This window comes from Aegilops tauschii, chromosome 4, assembly GCF_002575655.3.
Source record: "Aegilops tauschii subsp. strangulata cultivar AL8/78 chromosome 4, Aet v6.0, whole genome shotgun sequence".
NCBI classification, from domain to species: Eukaryota; Viridiplantae; Streptophyta; class Magnoliopsida; order Poales; family Poaceae; genus Aegilops; species Aegilops tauschii.
In genome coordinates, this window is record NC_053038.3 from 299,996,845 (window position 1) to 300,011,919 (window position 15,075).

At 48.7% G+C, this 15,075-nt stretch overlaps 1 protein-coding gene across 1 annotated transcript; it reads right to left on the reverse strand.

The window, feature by feature from the left end:
• Window positions 1-3,375: 3,375 nt before the first annotated feature.
• Window positions 3,376-3,982, reverse strand: LOC109750265 (uncharacterized). Its single transcript, XM_020309227.4, has one exon. The coding sequence runs from the start codon at window positions 3,860-3,862 to the stop codon at window positions 3,506-3,508; it is 357 nt and encodes a 118-aa protein (XP_020164816.1). The 5' UTR covers window positions 3,863-3,982; the 3' UTR covers window positions 3,376-3,505.
• Between the last annotated feature and the right edge of the window lie 11,093 nt (window positions 3,983-15,075).

Genomic DNA, 15,075 nt, shown 5'->3' on the forward strand with positions numbered 1-15,075 from the left:
GTTAATTTTTTGTCCATTTCATTATTAAATAACTTCCTTCGCTTTATTATGAACATGATATTGGGTTGTGATTGTACCCAATTTGTGGAAAGAAATGCCTGCGCAGATAAGAAAGGTGGTTTGGTGCAGTGTATGATTTTTTTGATATGGCTGTTATCTTGGCTGAATGTGCATTCTTACTTTTGTAATATTGGAAAACAGTTCAGGTGCCAAAACTGTTCATGAACCTCATAAGTGGGTGAATGTAATGCACATAGAAAATAAAGGTTATCTGCATGGATAGGGCAATTGAAAATTGGTACATGATTTTCCCTTTGTCTTAGACATGTAGATGTCTGAGCTTGCATATTTTAGTGCTTAAAGCAAAAACGTGTCTTTTTTTGTAGGTGCTATTTGCTTTTTGTATAGATATGTGTCTGCATAGGAAAGAGCCAAAAATTTACATGTGTTATTTATTTTCTAAATTTCAGCATCTCATCATATTTAATCTGAATCTTTCTTGAGAGTGATTTTATTCCTCTCCCATATATACAGCTTTCTCCTTAGGGTATATATACACTGTTGCACTAGCTAGGTAAATATTTTTGTTTCGGAAATTTAAACTTGTTTTCTCTAGGATGTGCTATCTATGTACAGTATTCTTGGGTGGTCATGCTTTATTTATATATGTGATATTTTTCCTTAGCATGGTTTATTTCTGAGCATTACCGTGCTATATATTGAATAACATATTATGAGTGGATTTCAACTACGTGTATCATAATAGAAGATGTAACTGATAGATCACCACAAGAATTCTTAGGACAGCAAAGCGCGCATATACCTCTATTTTATGTGGAGGGAAATATATCTAGTGCACGAGTGCTTGTGGTGCTACTGGTGCACCGGACGCCGTAGCGAATTTTAAAATATTCAAAAATCTGGAAAAAAAATCTAGCACATTGACATAACATTAATGTATATTTTCACAAAATTTCAAATCAAAAATTGAAACATTGCACAAGCATGTAGACCGAAGAAGGTTACTGCCATGCCCGCCGCACCTATTGCAGTTGATAGGCGACAATGGATTCCTCCTAAGCAAGGTTTTGCCAAGATAATGGTTGATGGGGCTGTGGACCGGAATATTAATGAAGGATTTTTTGTCGCAGTTTGCAGGGATGATTCAGGCACATACTTAAGAGCCTCCGCTTTCAAATGTTCGGGGATCTCAGACCCGACAATTCTTGAAGCTTTCGCTTGCTGTGAAGCCTTATCGCTTGCCCTGGATCTCTCCCTTTCACATGTGATCATAGCTTCGGATTACAAAGTGTGTGGTGGATGACTTGAAGGAAGGCATGGGAGGCAAATATGCAAAGCATTATCAAGGAGATTACAACAACATCAAGGCAATATGAAAGATACTCCTTCATCTTCGAAGGACGTGATAGCAATATTGAGGCACATAGCCTCGCGAAGCACGCTTCATATGTGGCTCCTCAATCCTCCGGACATAAATTGTATCCCTATGAACCTTGTTTATGATCAATAATAAAGAGTGGTTAGACTCAAAAAATCGTTCACCGGCCTGTTATGCGGACCGCCGGGGGGAGGGGGGGGGGTCAGCCGGGTATGAAAATCATGTATATTCAAGCGACTACACAGGTATAACTGGCTTCTCCACTGCCTTAGAAGGCTGGTCATAGTAGGGAGTAACTTATACTAGCGTCATGCATATGACACTAGTCTAAGTTACTACTTTCATAGTGCAAAGTATCATAGTAATAGTGTCATAGATGGCTTCATTTATTACCTTGTAGACACATTTTTTCCTGGAAAGTGTTATTATATTACAACAACACATCAATATTCATTAAATACTTGCCGTATAAGCAAACTTGCATTGAGATGTGTTATGTTACTAGCTAAGTTACTCTCACGATAACTAGCCGAATGTGAATGTGACCTTTGCAAGGGATAACCCTTAGAGTAACTAGAAGAACGCCCGTGCGTTGCAATGGGGCCACATTAACTTTAAGAGTTCAATATTAATATTCTCATGCATATCAAGTGACATTGGCGACCTTTTTACCATCAAACCCTCACACACACTCTCTCTCCCTCCCTCTTCCTCACTCTCTCTCCCCCTCTCCCTCTCTCTCTAACACACACACATCCATCTTACTGGGTACGGGACCATAATCCATCTATTTCACACACACTAGTGCATAACAATATGGATTATGCATATTATATTTGCCACCACAACTGAGGAAATTAATTTCATGTAAATCGGCCAGCCACAGCTCCAAGAATACGCGGAGGAGGTGGCCTGGGTCGGCGTCGGCGCCGTCCGGCGCGGGCCATGGGCCTGCTTCCAAGTGCGTCTGCCGGCTGGCCACCCACACCGGGTCCTTCAAGTGCCGCTTCCACCGCATCAACTCCCAGGGCCACGGCCACGGCCAGGGAAGCCACCCTTCTTCGCCCCCTTCACCGGCCGCGGCCAACGCGGTGCCGCGGCACCCGGCCTCACCGTCCTCGTCCTCCGGCACCGTCGCGACCCAGTGATGCAGCCCAAGCATCAGCCTCGAGAATCAAGAACGCTCGACAACGGAGAGGGAAGGGAAGATCATATACATGTCATAAGAAAGGGAGTTTATTTACTGCTCCCTCGATGTATTGTTTTCTTTGTTTGGAGATTGATTATCATTCGTGAGTTAAGGTAAGGTTAATGTGATTGAGCGATTTTTCTGAAAATCAATTATTTGTTTTCTAATTAATGTGATTGAGTAATTTAAGGTAAGGTTAATTAATTTAGATTTGATCTTTAGAGATTGTTCGTGATTGATTCTACATTACTAAATAACTTGCGCCAGTATGAAAAGTTTTGATTTGTTTAGATTTCTTTCGTTGTGTGAGAGGGTGACGCGAAAATAAACCGATCAAGTGGGGGGAGGGGACAGAAAAAAATCTATGAAAAAAACCAGCGAAGGTGGGAGGAGATACAAAAAAACCATGAAAGATGGGACGAAAAAGACCCTGGAAGCGAGACTAACAACTGCTCCATTAGGAGTAGAGATGCTAGACAGACGGATTTATAATTACGAATTCCATGGATTGTGATTAGCTGGCATCTTTTAGTTGGAGATTAAGGAGGAGACGAGCCCACCCCCCTGAATTTTGTTGGGTGGGTGGGTGGGAGGGGTTAGTTAGCGTGAAAACCGCCGTTAGATGCTCATAATTGTCCGTATGTAGCCAATGGATACCAGATGGTTAAAAAGACAGTGTGCAAGTCAGAAGAGCATGCTTACGATCTGGCGAAGGCCACTTTTTTGTAGCTTGGGATCGGTAGCTATGCTTTGCTATCAAGCGATCGAGCAGGATAGTTAACAACGATTTGAGCACAAACCCGTGAAATAAATCTGAACGGCAAAAGTTACATGCAGTGATAACCGTTGTTATTTTCGCAATAATAATCGAAGAGATGGAGGAGTTTTGCATGCGCGTGGTACACAAACAGCAGAGATCAGCCTCGCTTGACGGGGTCGAAGTTGGAGACGGCGACGACGGCGCCGATGATGCCGAGGAGCACGACCCCGCCGGAGCCGATGCTGAGCAGGAAGTTCTTGAGCGACGGCGGAAGCCCGGGGCCAGCGGCCTCCGCGACCTCCGGCAGCACAAGCGCGGCCGCCATGGCCGCGGCGGTCAGCCCGGCCGCGGCCTTCTCTTTCACCGACTGCTGCCCCGACGCATGGACGACGCACGTCCTCGCCCGCGGCGAGCAGGGTCGCAGCGAAGCGCCGAGGCCGAGGCCGAGCAGCCTCCCAAGGCCACCTGCGACGGACAGAGAGGCCGCGACGGTGGTCGCGAATGTGGCGGTCATGGATGTTTAGCTCTAGGTGCGCGTGTAGTGGTTTGTGTTACGTGCGCCGGTGTGTGCCTGCCTGCCTACAAGAGCTTCTTACCGTGAGAAAGATAGGGGCATGGACTATGGAGAGCCGGAGAGGGGTGGATGGGGATATCAGGTTCCATGTTAGCACATTAGTCTGACGTGGGAGGTCCCTGTCGCACCAAATGGCGAAGCAGGATAGGCTTATCTTCTGAAGTGAGTTTGCTGGCTCCTGGCCGTGCTTGGAGCATCTCGAGCCGTTCGGTCTCCAAGGGGCTTGAAATATCGCCGTCTCAAGGCGCGCTGGCGATAATATCGGTGTAGGAGCGGTCGGTTTCCGAACCGCCGCCCCACGCCCCCTCCGTTTTTGAAAAATAAACTCGGCCAAATTTCATCCAAACAGGACGCATATTCGTCCAAACTAGCCGATTTTCATTGTTATTTGTACATAAACTTAAGAACATGAATTTAAAACTAACTAAAAACGACCAGTACACCTAGCACTACTATGCCGCCGCCACCGCCCGCCTTCTACATGCCGAGGAGCCTGTAGAACCGGGTGTAGTCGCTGCCGTCGTCGTGCGTGCCGCCGCCGTCCCTGCTGCACCCCTGACCAGCGTCGCCGATGCGGGGTGGGGGGGGGGGGCTGGGGGGGGGGAGGGGGAGTGTGGTTGGACGGCCCGGGCGCCTCCTCGTCGTCGCTGTCGAGGATGATGACCCCGCCCTCGTCGCGTCCGCGGCGCCGAGTGGCGATCTTCTCGAGGGCGCGGCGCTGGCGCTCCACCTTCTCGCAGACGTAGTCCGTTTTCGCTGATTTGAGGGCGGTCTCATCGTCGGCGGTCATGTCCGCGTGCTCCTTCACGGGGAGCAACCCCGGCTCGGTCTTCGGCCTGACGAGCCGGGAAGAAGAAGGTAAGGGGCGGCCGCCCTCGTGGATGACGAGGGCGCCGCTGCGGGTACGGCGCCCGAGCAGCGTCTCCTATGGCTCTGCCTTGACGGGGTGGAGCGCCAGCGAACCGGAGGAGAGGGAGCCAAAGCCCGACGACGAGGAGGTCTCTGTCTCCATCCGCCACAGCGTCCAGGAGCTGTCGCGACAACGCGAGAAGGTGGGGGGCGCCGGGTACTCCAGGCGCGACGTGTTGCCGGCCTCGATGTGCTCGAGGACGGCTTAGAGGGTGTGACCGGGGACGCCCCACCATTGGCGCCGCCCCTCGGAATTGTGGCGGCCGCGGGGCTCGACGCCGTTCGAGGAGGCGAGCTGGTCGACGTGGCGGCGTTCCAAGTACACCGTCCACAGCGTGTTGCTATCGGTGGCGTACCTCGGCTGGTTACGCACCTCCTCCGTCAGCGAGGACCGGATGCGCACGATCTCGACGCGCCGGACAGCGCCGTTGGGCCCTGGTGGCACCGGGACTCTGTCGGCGCTCAGCTTCCACGTGCCCGGCACCCGCATTGCCGGCGGTGCCGGGTAGTCGGCCTCGTAGAGGAGCCGTGCCTCGTCCTCGTGCAGGTGACGGCGGCCGAAGCCATTAGCCGCCGCGGCCTCGCCTAGGTAACGCTTGGCCATGCTGGTCGGCGGGGAGAAATGGAGAGGAGAGGCGAGCTCGGTCGAGAGCGCCATTGGCGATGAAAGGAGGAGCTTGGTCGAGAGTGTGTGCGCTCCCCGGCGAGGGAGGGGCGCTTTTTATAGTCGGGCTTGGGCGGTGGGAGGGCGGCCGACGTGTGTACGCGTGGCTGGCTCGGGCGGGACTCGCGTCGCCGCGCCGCCCGTGAGGCATCAATGAAGGCTGACTGGCGCGACAGCGCGGCAGCCTTGGCATTGATTCCCCGCCGGAACCGAGGCGATGAGGACGACGATGCTCCGGGGTCGCTGACGCGGCGGGCGCACCGTTCTTTCGTGCCAAATATGATTCCCTCGGCGTCCCCCAGCATGCCGAGTTCGGCCTGGGTCCGCCGACGCCAATTTCAGGCCTAACCGGCAAAAATTTGGCTCCTGGGGACGCGACTGGGCCATTTTTTCAGCGCTGACGCTAAAAAAGGGCCTGGGGGGAGGCTGTTGGGGACGCGGCTGGAGATGCTCTTATAGTTTTGGGCAGTAATAGGCGCTGACACACCGGCCCAATTTTCGGCCGGTCGCGTCCCTTGCGCTTGATGTGGCAATTTCTAACTGCCAGATCTAGCCTCCCACTTCATCCCCAATCTCTAACTCCCACATACCTTTGGCTTTTCCCTAAAAAATCTGGCCAACGCACCCCCCTTGCTGGAAGAGGGCGGGGGCAGCTAGAGCCGCTGGCCCCCAGTCATGGACGCGTGGCGACCAGCCATCGCCGGTGAGCTCGTGATGGTTGCTTGCCTCGGTTGCAACATGCCCTTCCAGCTTGCCTCCTCCCATCGTCGCAACTCTAACGCTTGCCGGCTCCAGCTCACGGTCACTACGGTTGTAACATCTCTCGCGGCGCTGGCGCCGGCTTGCCGTTGACTAGAATTGTCGTGTTCCAGGCTCCAGCGAAAAAACTCAGTGGACAGAAATCTCCCGGTGGTTAGTTGAAGCAAAAACATTAGTTGATTCCAGCCATAATTAACCAATGGTTCCAGCACAAAAAATTTACAGTAGAAAACTCCAAAAACATCATTGTAGCAAACGAACTAACCGATTCCAACAAAAAATAATGTTGGTTCCAGCAAAAAATATTGTTGGTTCCAACAAAAACACGTCGCTGCCGCTGGTCACACCAAAAACTCACGTGTCCTCGCAACAAAAATCTTGCCGGTTCCAGCAAAAATAATCTCGACGCCGTTCGATTCCAGCACCGACCAATTATGGTTGCGGCTTTCCTATCACCTGGTTCCAGCAAAAAAAACTATGGTTGCAGCACCGGAGCCGATCGTCTTTGCCGCCGGGAGCCTCTGGTTCCAGCCACTGGTTCGAGCATCCTTGGACTCCGGTTCTAGCAAAAAAAATCTGGTTGCAGCACCGGAGCCCTCTCATCTCCACCATGGCAGCTGTTGGTTGCGATCAACCATGGTCGTTGGTTCCAGCATCGCTGGATTCCGCTGGGCACAAAAGATGGAGAGGAGCAGGGAGAGGGGGCAACACCACAAGGACAGAAAGGGGAGGCAGGTATCGGCCACGGCCACTACATGGCGAAAGGAAAGGGGTTGGGCGCCATGGGTGGTGGCGGCCATGGCGAAAAAGGAGGAGAGCCTGGTGGGGAAAGAAACAGAGGAATGGGAGATAGATCAATGTGTGGATGGATAAGGAGAGCACCGAGTGTTGTGACGTGGGGAGAGCACCGAGCGTTCGAGAGCATTCGATCTCCCTTTATCGTATGCGCCAGGCGCGACTGACCCAAGCTTCGTCCGGTCCGCCGGTCACAAACATTTACCTATAGTTTTTGGGTTGTAGTAGTGCCTGAGTATGACTTACATCCTAAGGGCCCATCTCTAACCAAACTCCTAGGGAATAACTTCCTAGACACTCTCTCTCAAGCCTTAACTCATCAAATATGACGAGTTAGAAAGTGGACATGACTAATGGAACTTGTCATGGACTTAACACGACAGATGCCCTAGCAAAAGGACTTAGGTGTGGAGCCATCGCAACTAGGTTAGCTTGAAGGGGTTAAACGGGAAAAAGGACACAGAGAGTTTACCCAGGTTCAGCCCCTCTCAACGAGGTAAAAGCCTACTCCTGATTTAGGTTGTATTGCTTGGGTTTCGATTACCAGGGAGCGAATAAGCTTGACCTAGTTCTCGATGAGTTGTTTCTTGAGTTAACCCGCCGCCGGGTCACCCCTTTATATATAGGTTGATGCCCAGCGGCTTACAGAGTCCTGGCCGGATCATACAAAACATGTCCGGCTCGGTATCTAACTAAGCTTGTCTTATAGTACAAGTTAAACATATGGCTGCTCACACCCGTGGGCCTCAAGTCGTCCCCGGGTCTTGGGCCTTCAATAAGCTTGCTCTATGAACCGTCATCTTCACATCTTTATGGGCCTCTTCATCTTAAGCCGCTAGTGGCATGACCCGGCCCCTCCTGGGCGGGTCATACCCAGTAGTTATATCCCCAACATTAGGCGCCAGGTTGATTTGAACTTGTTCACATCAATCTTCAGTACTTGACTTAGCATAATCTTTCATCGTCAATTCTTTACCAATTCATTGTAACCCGCCATGACGTCACATCTCAGAACTGTGTTAACCCGCCATGACATCATCTCGCATTAACTTCGCATGAAGCCCAGAACATCTCAACAGATCTTTATCTTTAATGAACCTCCCGAAAATCGAGGTGTCCGTGTAGACACATAATCATTTTTTCGGTCTCCTCGATTCCTGCGCATGCCATTTATCCATCTCCTTATAAATAGGGACAGGGGTCCTCCTTTTCACTTTTACCTTGCCCCCTCGTCTTCATCCTCTTCCTCGTGACGTCTCAGCCATCCCGAGCTCTGCCGCCGCCGTCCTCCTTCAGCGACGACCACGCCGGCCGCTGCATCAACCTGATTGGACCAGAAAAAGGCGGCGCCCCACCGCTGTTCATCAGCATTAGTAAGTCCGAACTTCACTCCCTAACAGATCTGCACTAGGGTTTTCACTTTGTTCATCGGTGTTCTTCACCGTTCTTCATGCTTCTCCTCTAAAACGAGTATTTTTTTATCTAAAAATGATACATAGATTGTGCGGTACTAGTTTTGCATCGTTTCTCAACCGTAGTTACTCCCCTTTGACTGAATTTCAATCTGAGCTTGCGAGTTCTTCTACTGCCATAGCCTTTAAATTCAGGAATTACTTTTATTTTCCGGGGGCCGCCGTAGATCCAAAATCATAAGCAAACCTTGTAAAACCTGTTTCTCCAGCACTTAGTAAAATTTTGCTTCGCTCCGGATCTGTAGCCATTAGCCCTTCATGGCGGTTTAAAGGACAATTTGTAACCCGCCAAGTACCTGTCGACTTAACTTTGAATCCCTTTTCGCATTGCCAATGAATGTTGACATACCCCGGCTACACCTTGCTGGTTTAGCCATGCTTTAATTCATCTCTTTTAGGCCGTGCCCCGCAATCATGACTAAGACCGTCACTTCATGTGACTGGGTCCCTTCAATCGTCACAGAAGAAATGCTTGATGACTATGTCAAAACAGGCATCTTGTCAGCAAAGAATGTCATTCACTGGCGTGTTCCAAACCCAGATGAAGCTAGACCTCAGCCAAAGGAAAATGAGGTTATTGTTTTTACTGATCACATAAACCGGGGCTTCTCACCACCCGGGTCAAAATTCTTCCGTGATGTTCTGCATTTCTTTCAGCTCCATCCTCAAGGCATCGAACCCAATTCCGTTTCAAATATCTGCAATTTCCAAGTCTTCTACGAAGTGTATCTTCATGAAGAACCCAGCATTGAACTCTTCAGAGAGTACTTTTACTTGAACCGCTAGAATGAGTTCACCGACGGGCCCAGCTCAGAGCTTGGGGAGTCTCAATTCAACGGCGAAGAGACGCCAACTTTCCTTCTGCTATGCTTCCAACTCATCATAAGGAGTGGAATCAAACTTGGTTCTACTGCCAAGACACATCTCTAGTTGAAGAAAATCCTTTGCCGGGTTATCGTGACCGCCGACTCAGCCCAAAGCACCCTCTTCCAGACCGGCTTACCACTGCTAAATGAGCCAAATATATGCCTACGTTTTCAAAGGTTAGAGCGTTGCTGGCCAATGGGTTGACTGGCATCGACCTGGTCCGTTGCTGGGTCGCTTGGAGGGTTATACCTTTGAGCCGCCGGCCCGGCTTAATGTGCACATACACCGGTGATGTCAAAGATCTGCAGCGCCACTACCAAATACGTTTGACTGACAAAGCAATCAATGATATGACCAAGACCCTTCTTGGGGAAAGCTTGGAGAGCTGCAACAAAGTGGGGTTGAACCCCTTTTGCAAACTTAACCCGCCACCAGATGTAAGTTCTCCGATCCAATCCATTTATTCACTGTTTATATGATCTGCATATCCCTTATCTTCCTGTGACTTATACAAGCTAGATCTGCCTTTTGGAACAAGAAGTATGACGAGAAAGCGGCCAAGAAAGCTAGGGCTAAGACTAAAGCCCTTAAGAAGAATAAGAAGAAATCAACCACCTCAGGACTGTTTAATTTAGATGATGACGATGAGTCGGAGGTAGACCTTGATTCTCTTGGCTATTTTTTCAATTATCTTATTGACGCTGATTGCTATCATGACGACGCGGAAACCAGCCAGGCGGGTGATGAAGAGGTAACTATTATTTCCTCCGACTCAGAGCCTTTGCCAAGACAGAAAATTTGACAAGTAACCTGGAAAGGAAGGTTTTCTAACCCCTTAGCTTACATGGATCCCAACTTTATTTTGAAGCAACAACAGCATGAGAACCGACGCAGAACTCGGACTAGCGGAGGCGGAGAGCTATCCTCCGGGTTACCCAATACACTAGCCCCACGCAAGCGCCGGAAAGAGGTGCCTCAGAATTCAAACTCTTTTTATCCAAAGGCGGGTCTTATTCGCCAGCCACTTAATCCTTCCGACTCGAATTATCAGGGGACTTCTCATTCCTCCTCTGGCGTCTCATCTCAGACCCAGCTGCCGGCTTTCAAGACTGCCCATGGGTAATGACTTTTGTCTCTGTTATTTCACATTTCTACACATATACTGACCTCTCCAACCTTTTCCTGCAGTGGGATGGCAAAACCTAGCAAGAAGGCGAAGACAAATAAACCGGTCGAAGATCCAAAAGTTCATGAGCCAGAAAAGCAAGCACCAGTATCTGAAGCCTCCGTGCAACACCCGGAGGAAATTACTGATGACCCGCCACCAAAGAACCCTGGCGCCTCCACTGACAATGTGAACATTGACCCTTTGGGTGCAAAACCGCCAAGCCCAATCAAGCCTTCTGAACAAAATACTAAAGATGTTCTGATCACCGGCACTGGCTTCCAAGAGCCGGGGAATCCCGCTATCCTGGCTAAACACTCTGCCAAGGAAGAATTGATTGAGAAGCGCAAGGTCAAGTTTGATATGGCCAATTACTCGCATCTGGGCATCAGTGAAGTACTCTCCAGCTACCTCATTCAAGTGCACACTAGCCGTGATCTTGAGATTGCCATGGTCAAACAAATGCACTAGAAATATGAGGTACAAACTTCTGCTTCATCTGTTTAAGATATATTCCTTCAGCCCCCAAGTCTTAGTCATAGGAAATATCATAGTGACTATGGCAAAGACTTCAACCATTATATCATAGTAATAACTTCGAGCCATAGCCCCCATGAACCGGCTTGCCTTGAAAAAAGATGAGCCGGATCAGTTAAATTATTTTCCGAATAAAATCTCACCTCATAGACCTCACAGGCCGGGTTATCTTTGAAAAAGATGAACCGGGTTTGTCTGCCACTGCTTTATAAAAGAAACTTCTGCACCCATTAGCCCCCAAAAGCCAAGTGCTATTGGTTGCAAAGGGCTTGGGACTTTTTTCTGTATTATACTGTGACATAGCTGCTAATAATTCAACCTCTTGCTTATAGGAGGCCTCAACTCAATTTCAATCTCAATTGGCTGATTTAAAGACCCGACTCGAACTGCAAGAGGCTGAGACCCGGAAAGCTGACTCCAAGTTCAAATTTAGCTTGGATGAGGCAGAAAAGCTTAAAACCGGGTTTGATGCAGAGAGAGCCGCCTGGGCTGAAGAAAAGACTGCCTTGGTGCAGAGAGCAGAAAACGCTGAAGCTTCTTTGCAAGAGGTCACCGCAGAACTTACCGGCTTAAAACGTCATATTACACAGATGACTGCCGTTATTTTTTGGTAAGTAATACTTAGGTATTGTGATCAATTCCAATGCTCAACTTTGTAAGCCGCCTGGTGACTTAACTGTGTTTCTTTGTTGAACAGGCCCAGGAGTACCAATCTTGGCCAAGATATGCTGATAAAACTCAAGGCGGTTTATACACTGGTGGAGCAATTATACAGGTGCTCGGCGCACAATAGTCACCATATCGCACACCAAGCAAGCACCGTCTCTTATCAGGGATGTTTTAAACAAGCTTTCTGTCCTGCTTGCAAGAATTGAAGAAATCAAGTGGTCAGCTGCTAGAGCCGGCGCCATTACGGCCTTGAGCCGGGCGAAGGCATGGCAGGCAGAATTAGACCCGGCCGAGCTGGCTGCTGGCTGCCCCAGTTTCAAAGAGGACGGGTCTCCTTTTGATCAGAAGGACTTTGCTGATTGCGTGAAAGAGATGCGTTTGCTGGCGAGTAAACTCGCCGAACAAACTGACCTGTCGAGATATCAGGCGGCTTATGTAGCAGATAATTCAAAAATGAAGACGCCGGCTTACGATGTTGTGGATCTTATCCCTCCAATCCGTAAGCATACTTTTGATCCTGAAATTGATCCGTCTAAACTTATCGATGATGAAGCTGAATTTCAAGCCTTGACTGGCATCAATTGGTCATCGCCTAACTTCCAGACGATGGAAGAAGAAGAAGAAGAACCGACGCAGGATGACCCGGAAGCCTCAACGTGCCAAGATGAGGAGAGTTGATCCACGGGGTGGTTCTTAATCTGCATCACCATACTTTGCTTGAAAAACACTTAATCATTTGGGCTCACGGGGCCATGTAATAGGCTAGCAAAAACAATGATCTGTCGTTCCATCATGCACGTTTTATTTGCATAACACTTTTGAACCAACGATCTAATGTTGATGATCTGCTACTTATGCTAATATCATCAATCATCCAGACCATATATATCATATTCCCTGCACACAAGCAGATAACATGTGTCGTGGTGGTTTACCCCAGGGTGGGTCATAATGCCCCATATAAAGTTCACTGGTGACTGTATAGTCCATAACCAGGGCGGGTTATCAAAACCTCGCATATGCGTATAACAAGTAAATAACATACCTATGAAATTTGTTCATACTGCTGGCTTACCACGCCATATGCAGCAAGGGTAACAGCCCAAAGACTTAGAGCAGAATGCCCAAAGTGCATAATCAAAACATACTGGCGACTTATCATCCAAAGCCAGGCCGGGTTATCAAAACTCCGGATATACTCAAATATGAGTCATAAGGATCAAGGCTACATGGCCTAAATCATTTCTAAACCATATGTCAATATGGTACAAAAGATGAACCCAAAAAATGTTCAAAGCAAATACAAATCAGACAAAACAAGGCCTTCATAGGCTGCCAAGCCTCAATATGAAGTGCTATTCAAGGGCCACACAGCCACTGAGTTAATCCTTAATTCAAACTTGTAAGCCGGGCCTCACATGACCAATCACCGTTTTAAATTTGACAAGTTCAGGGTCTTTATAAGATTGACTATCAAGAGTACGTCGAGTCATTCCAGGATTACCTGGGCGGAGTGGCAGACATACAAAGGTAGGATAACCCAGATTTTTTGGTGAATACACCTGGCGTCCAAGCCGATCAAAGGGGTAAAGAAAGCTATGTTCATTGAACAGGAAGCCCCCAAGTGATTTGCAATCAAGGCGTACAAGACAGATCAGTAGGGTAGTCATAGCTATGCTCAATGAGCAGGAAGCCCCCAAGTAATTTTTTAACAAGGCGTGCAAGCCGGATCAAGAGGGTAGTCACAACTATGCTCAATGAGCAGGAAGCCCCCAAGTGACCTTATGAAGTGACAATAAAGACTCAAATACTCAGAAATGAAACAACAGAGGCCCTGAATTATCAGGGATGCCGGCTTTATTATACTTGATCATAATATATACATGGATGAAAATATGTACAACATAAGAGCCAGTGGCTCAGGTGTAATAAGGCCGAAGATGAGCAATGTTCCAAGGCCGTTGGGTCTCCTCCTCAGACTTGCGTGAGTCCTTGTGCTCTCGAATATCAATGAGGTAGTATGACCCGTTGTTTAGATTTTTGCTGACCACAAAGGGCCCTTCCCAAGATGGGGACAACTTGTGCATGTGTGTCTGATCCTGGATGGGCCGGAGCACCAAGTCACCTTCCTGAAAGGTCCGGGTTTTAACCCGGCGGTTATGATAACGACGCAGATCTTGCTAATAAATTGCCGAACGAGCCGCCGCATGGTCACGCTCCTCATCCAGAAGCATATAACCGTGGATTTGTTGGGGGTAGTATTGATACTACAAAGCACTAAAGGTAACTCCTCAACCCAACAACCTGGCGTCCTCTGCAAAGGGACCATAAGCCGAGGTTTTATGCCTCTCAAGATTTCTTGATTGGCTCTTTCAGCTTGACCATTGGACCGGGGGTGAGCCACTGATGAAACATCAAGACAAGTATGTTCTCGTTGACAGAATTCTTTCATAGCACCCTTAGACAAATTAGTGCAATTATCAGTTACGATGCTATGAGGGTAGCCAAAATAGAAAATCACCTTTTTGATGAACTGAACCGTTGTTGCCACATCACATTTGCTAACCGGCTCTGCCTCAACCCACTTTGTGAACTTGTCAACCGCCACTAGGAGGTGAGTCTTTTTGTCCTTGCATCTTTTAAAAGGTCCAACCATATCCAGCCCCCAGACTGCAAATGGCCAAGTAATTGGAATCATCCTCAATTCTTGAGCCAGCACATGAGCTCGTCTTGAAAATTTATGACAACCATCACACTTGCTAACCAAATCCTCTGCATCAGCATGAGCCGTCAGCCAATAAAACCCATGACGAAAAGCCTTGGCCACGAGAGACTTAGAGCCGGCATGATGGCCACTGATATGTCTCCAACGTATCTATAATTTTTGGTTGTTCCATGCTATTATATTAGCAATCTTGGATGTTTTATAATCATTTTATAGTAATTTTATATCATTTTTTGGTACTAACCTATTGACATAGTGCCAAATGCCAGTTGTTGTTTTCTACATGTTTTTTACATCGCAGGAAATCAATATCAGACGGAGTCCAAATGCAACGAAACTTCACGGAGATTTTTTTGGGCCAGAAGGAACATAATGGGCCCTGGCTACGCCTGGGGGGTGCCCCGAGGGGGGCACAACCCACCAGGGCACGCCAGGAGGCCCAGGCACACCCTTGTGGGTTGTGCCCTCCTCGGGTGCCCCCTGGACCGCCTCTTTGCTCTATAAATACCCCAATATTCCCAAAACCCTAGGGGAGTCAACGAAATATTCATCCAGCCTCCGCAGAGTCCAGAACCACCAGATCCAATCTAG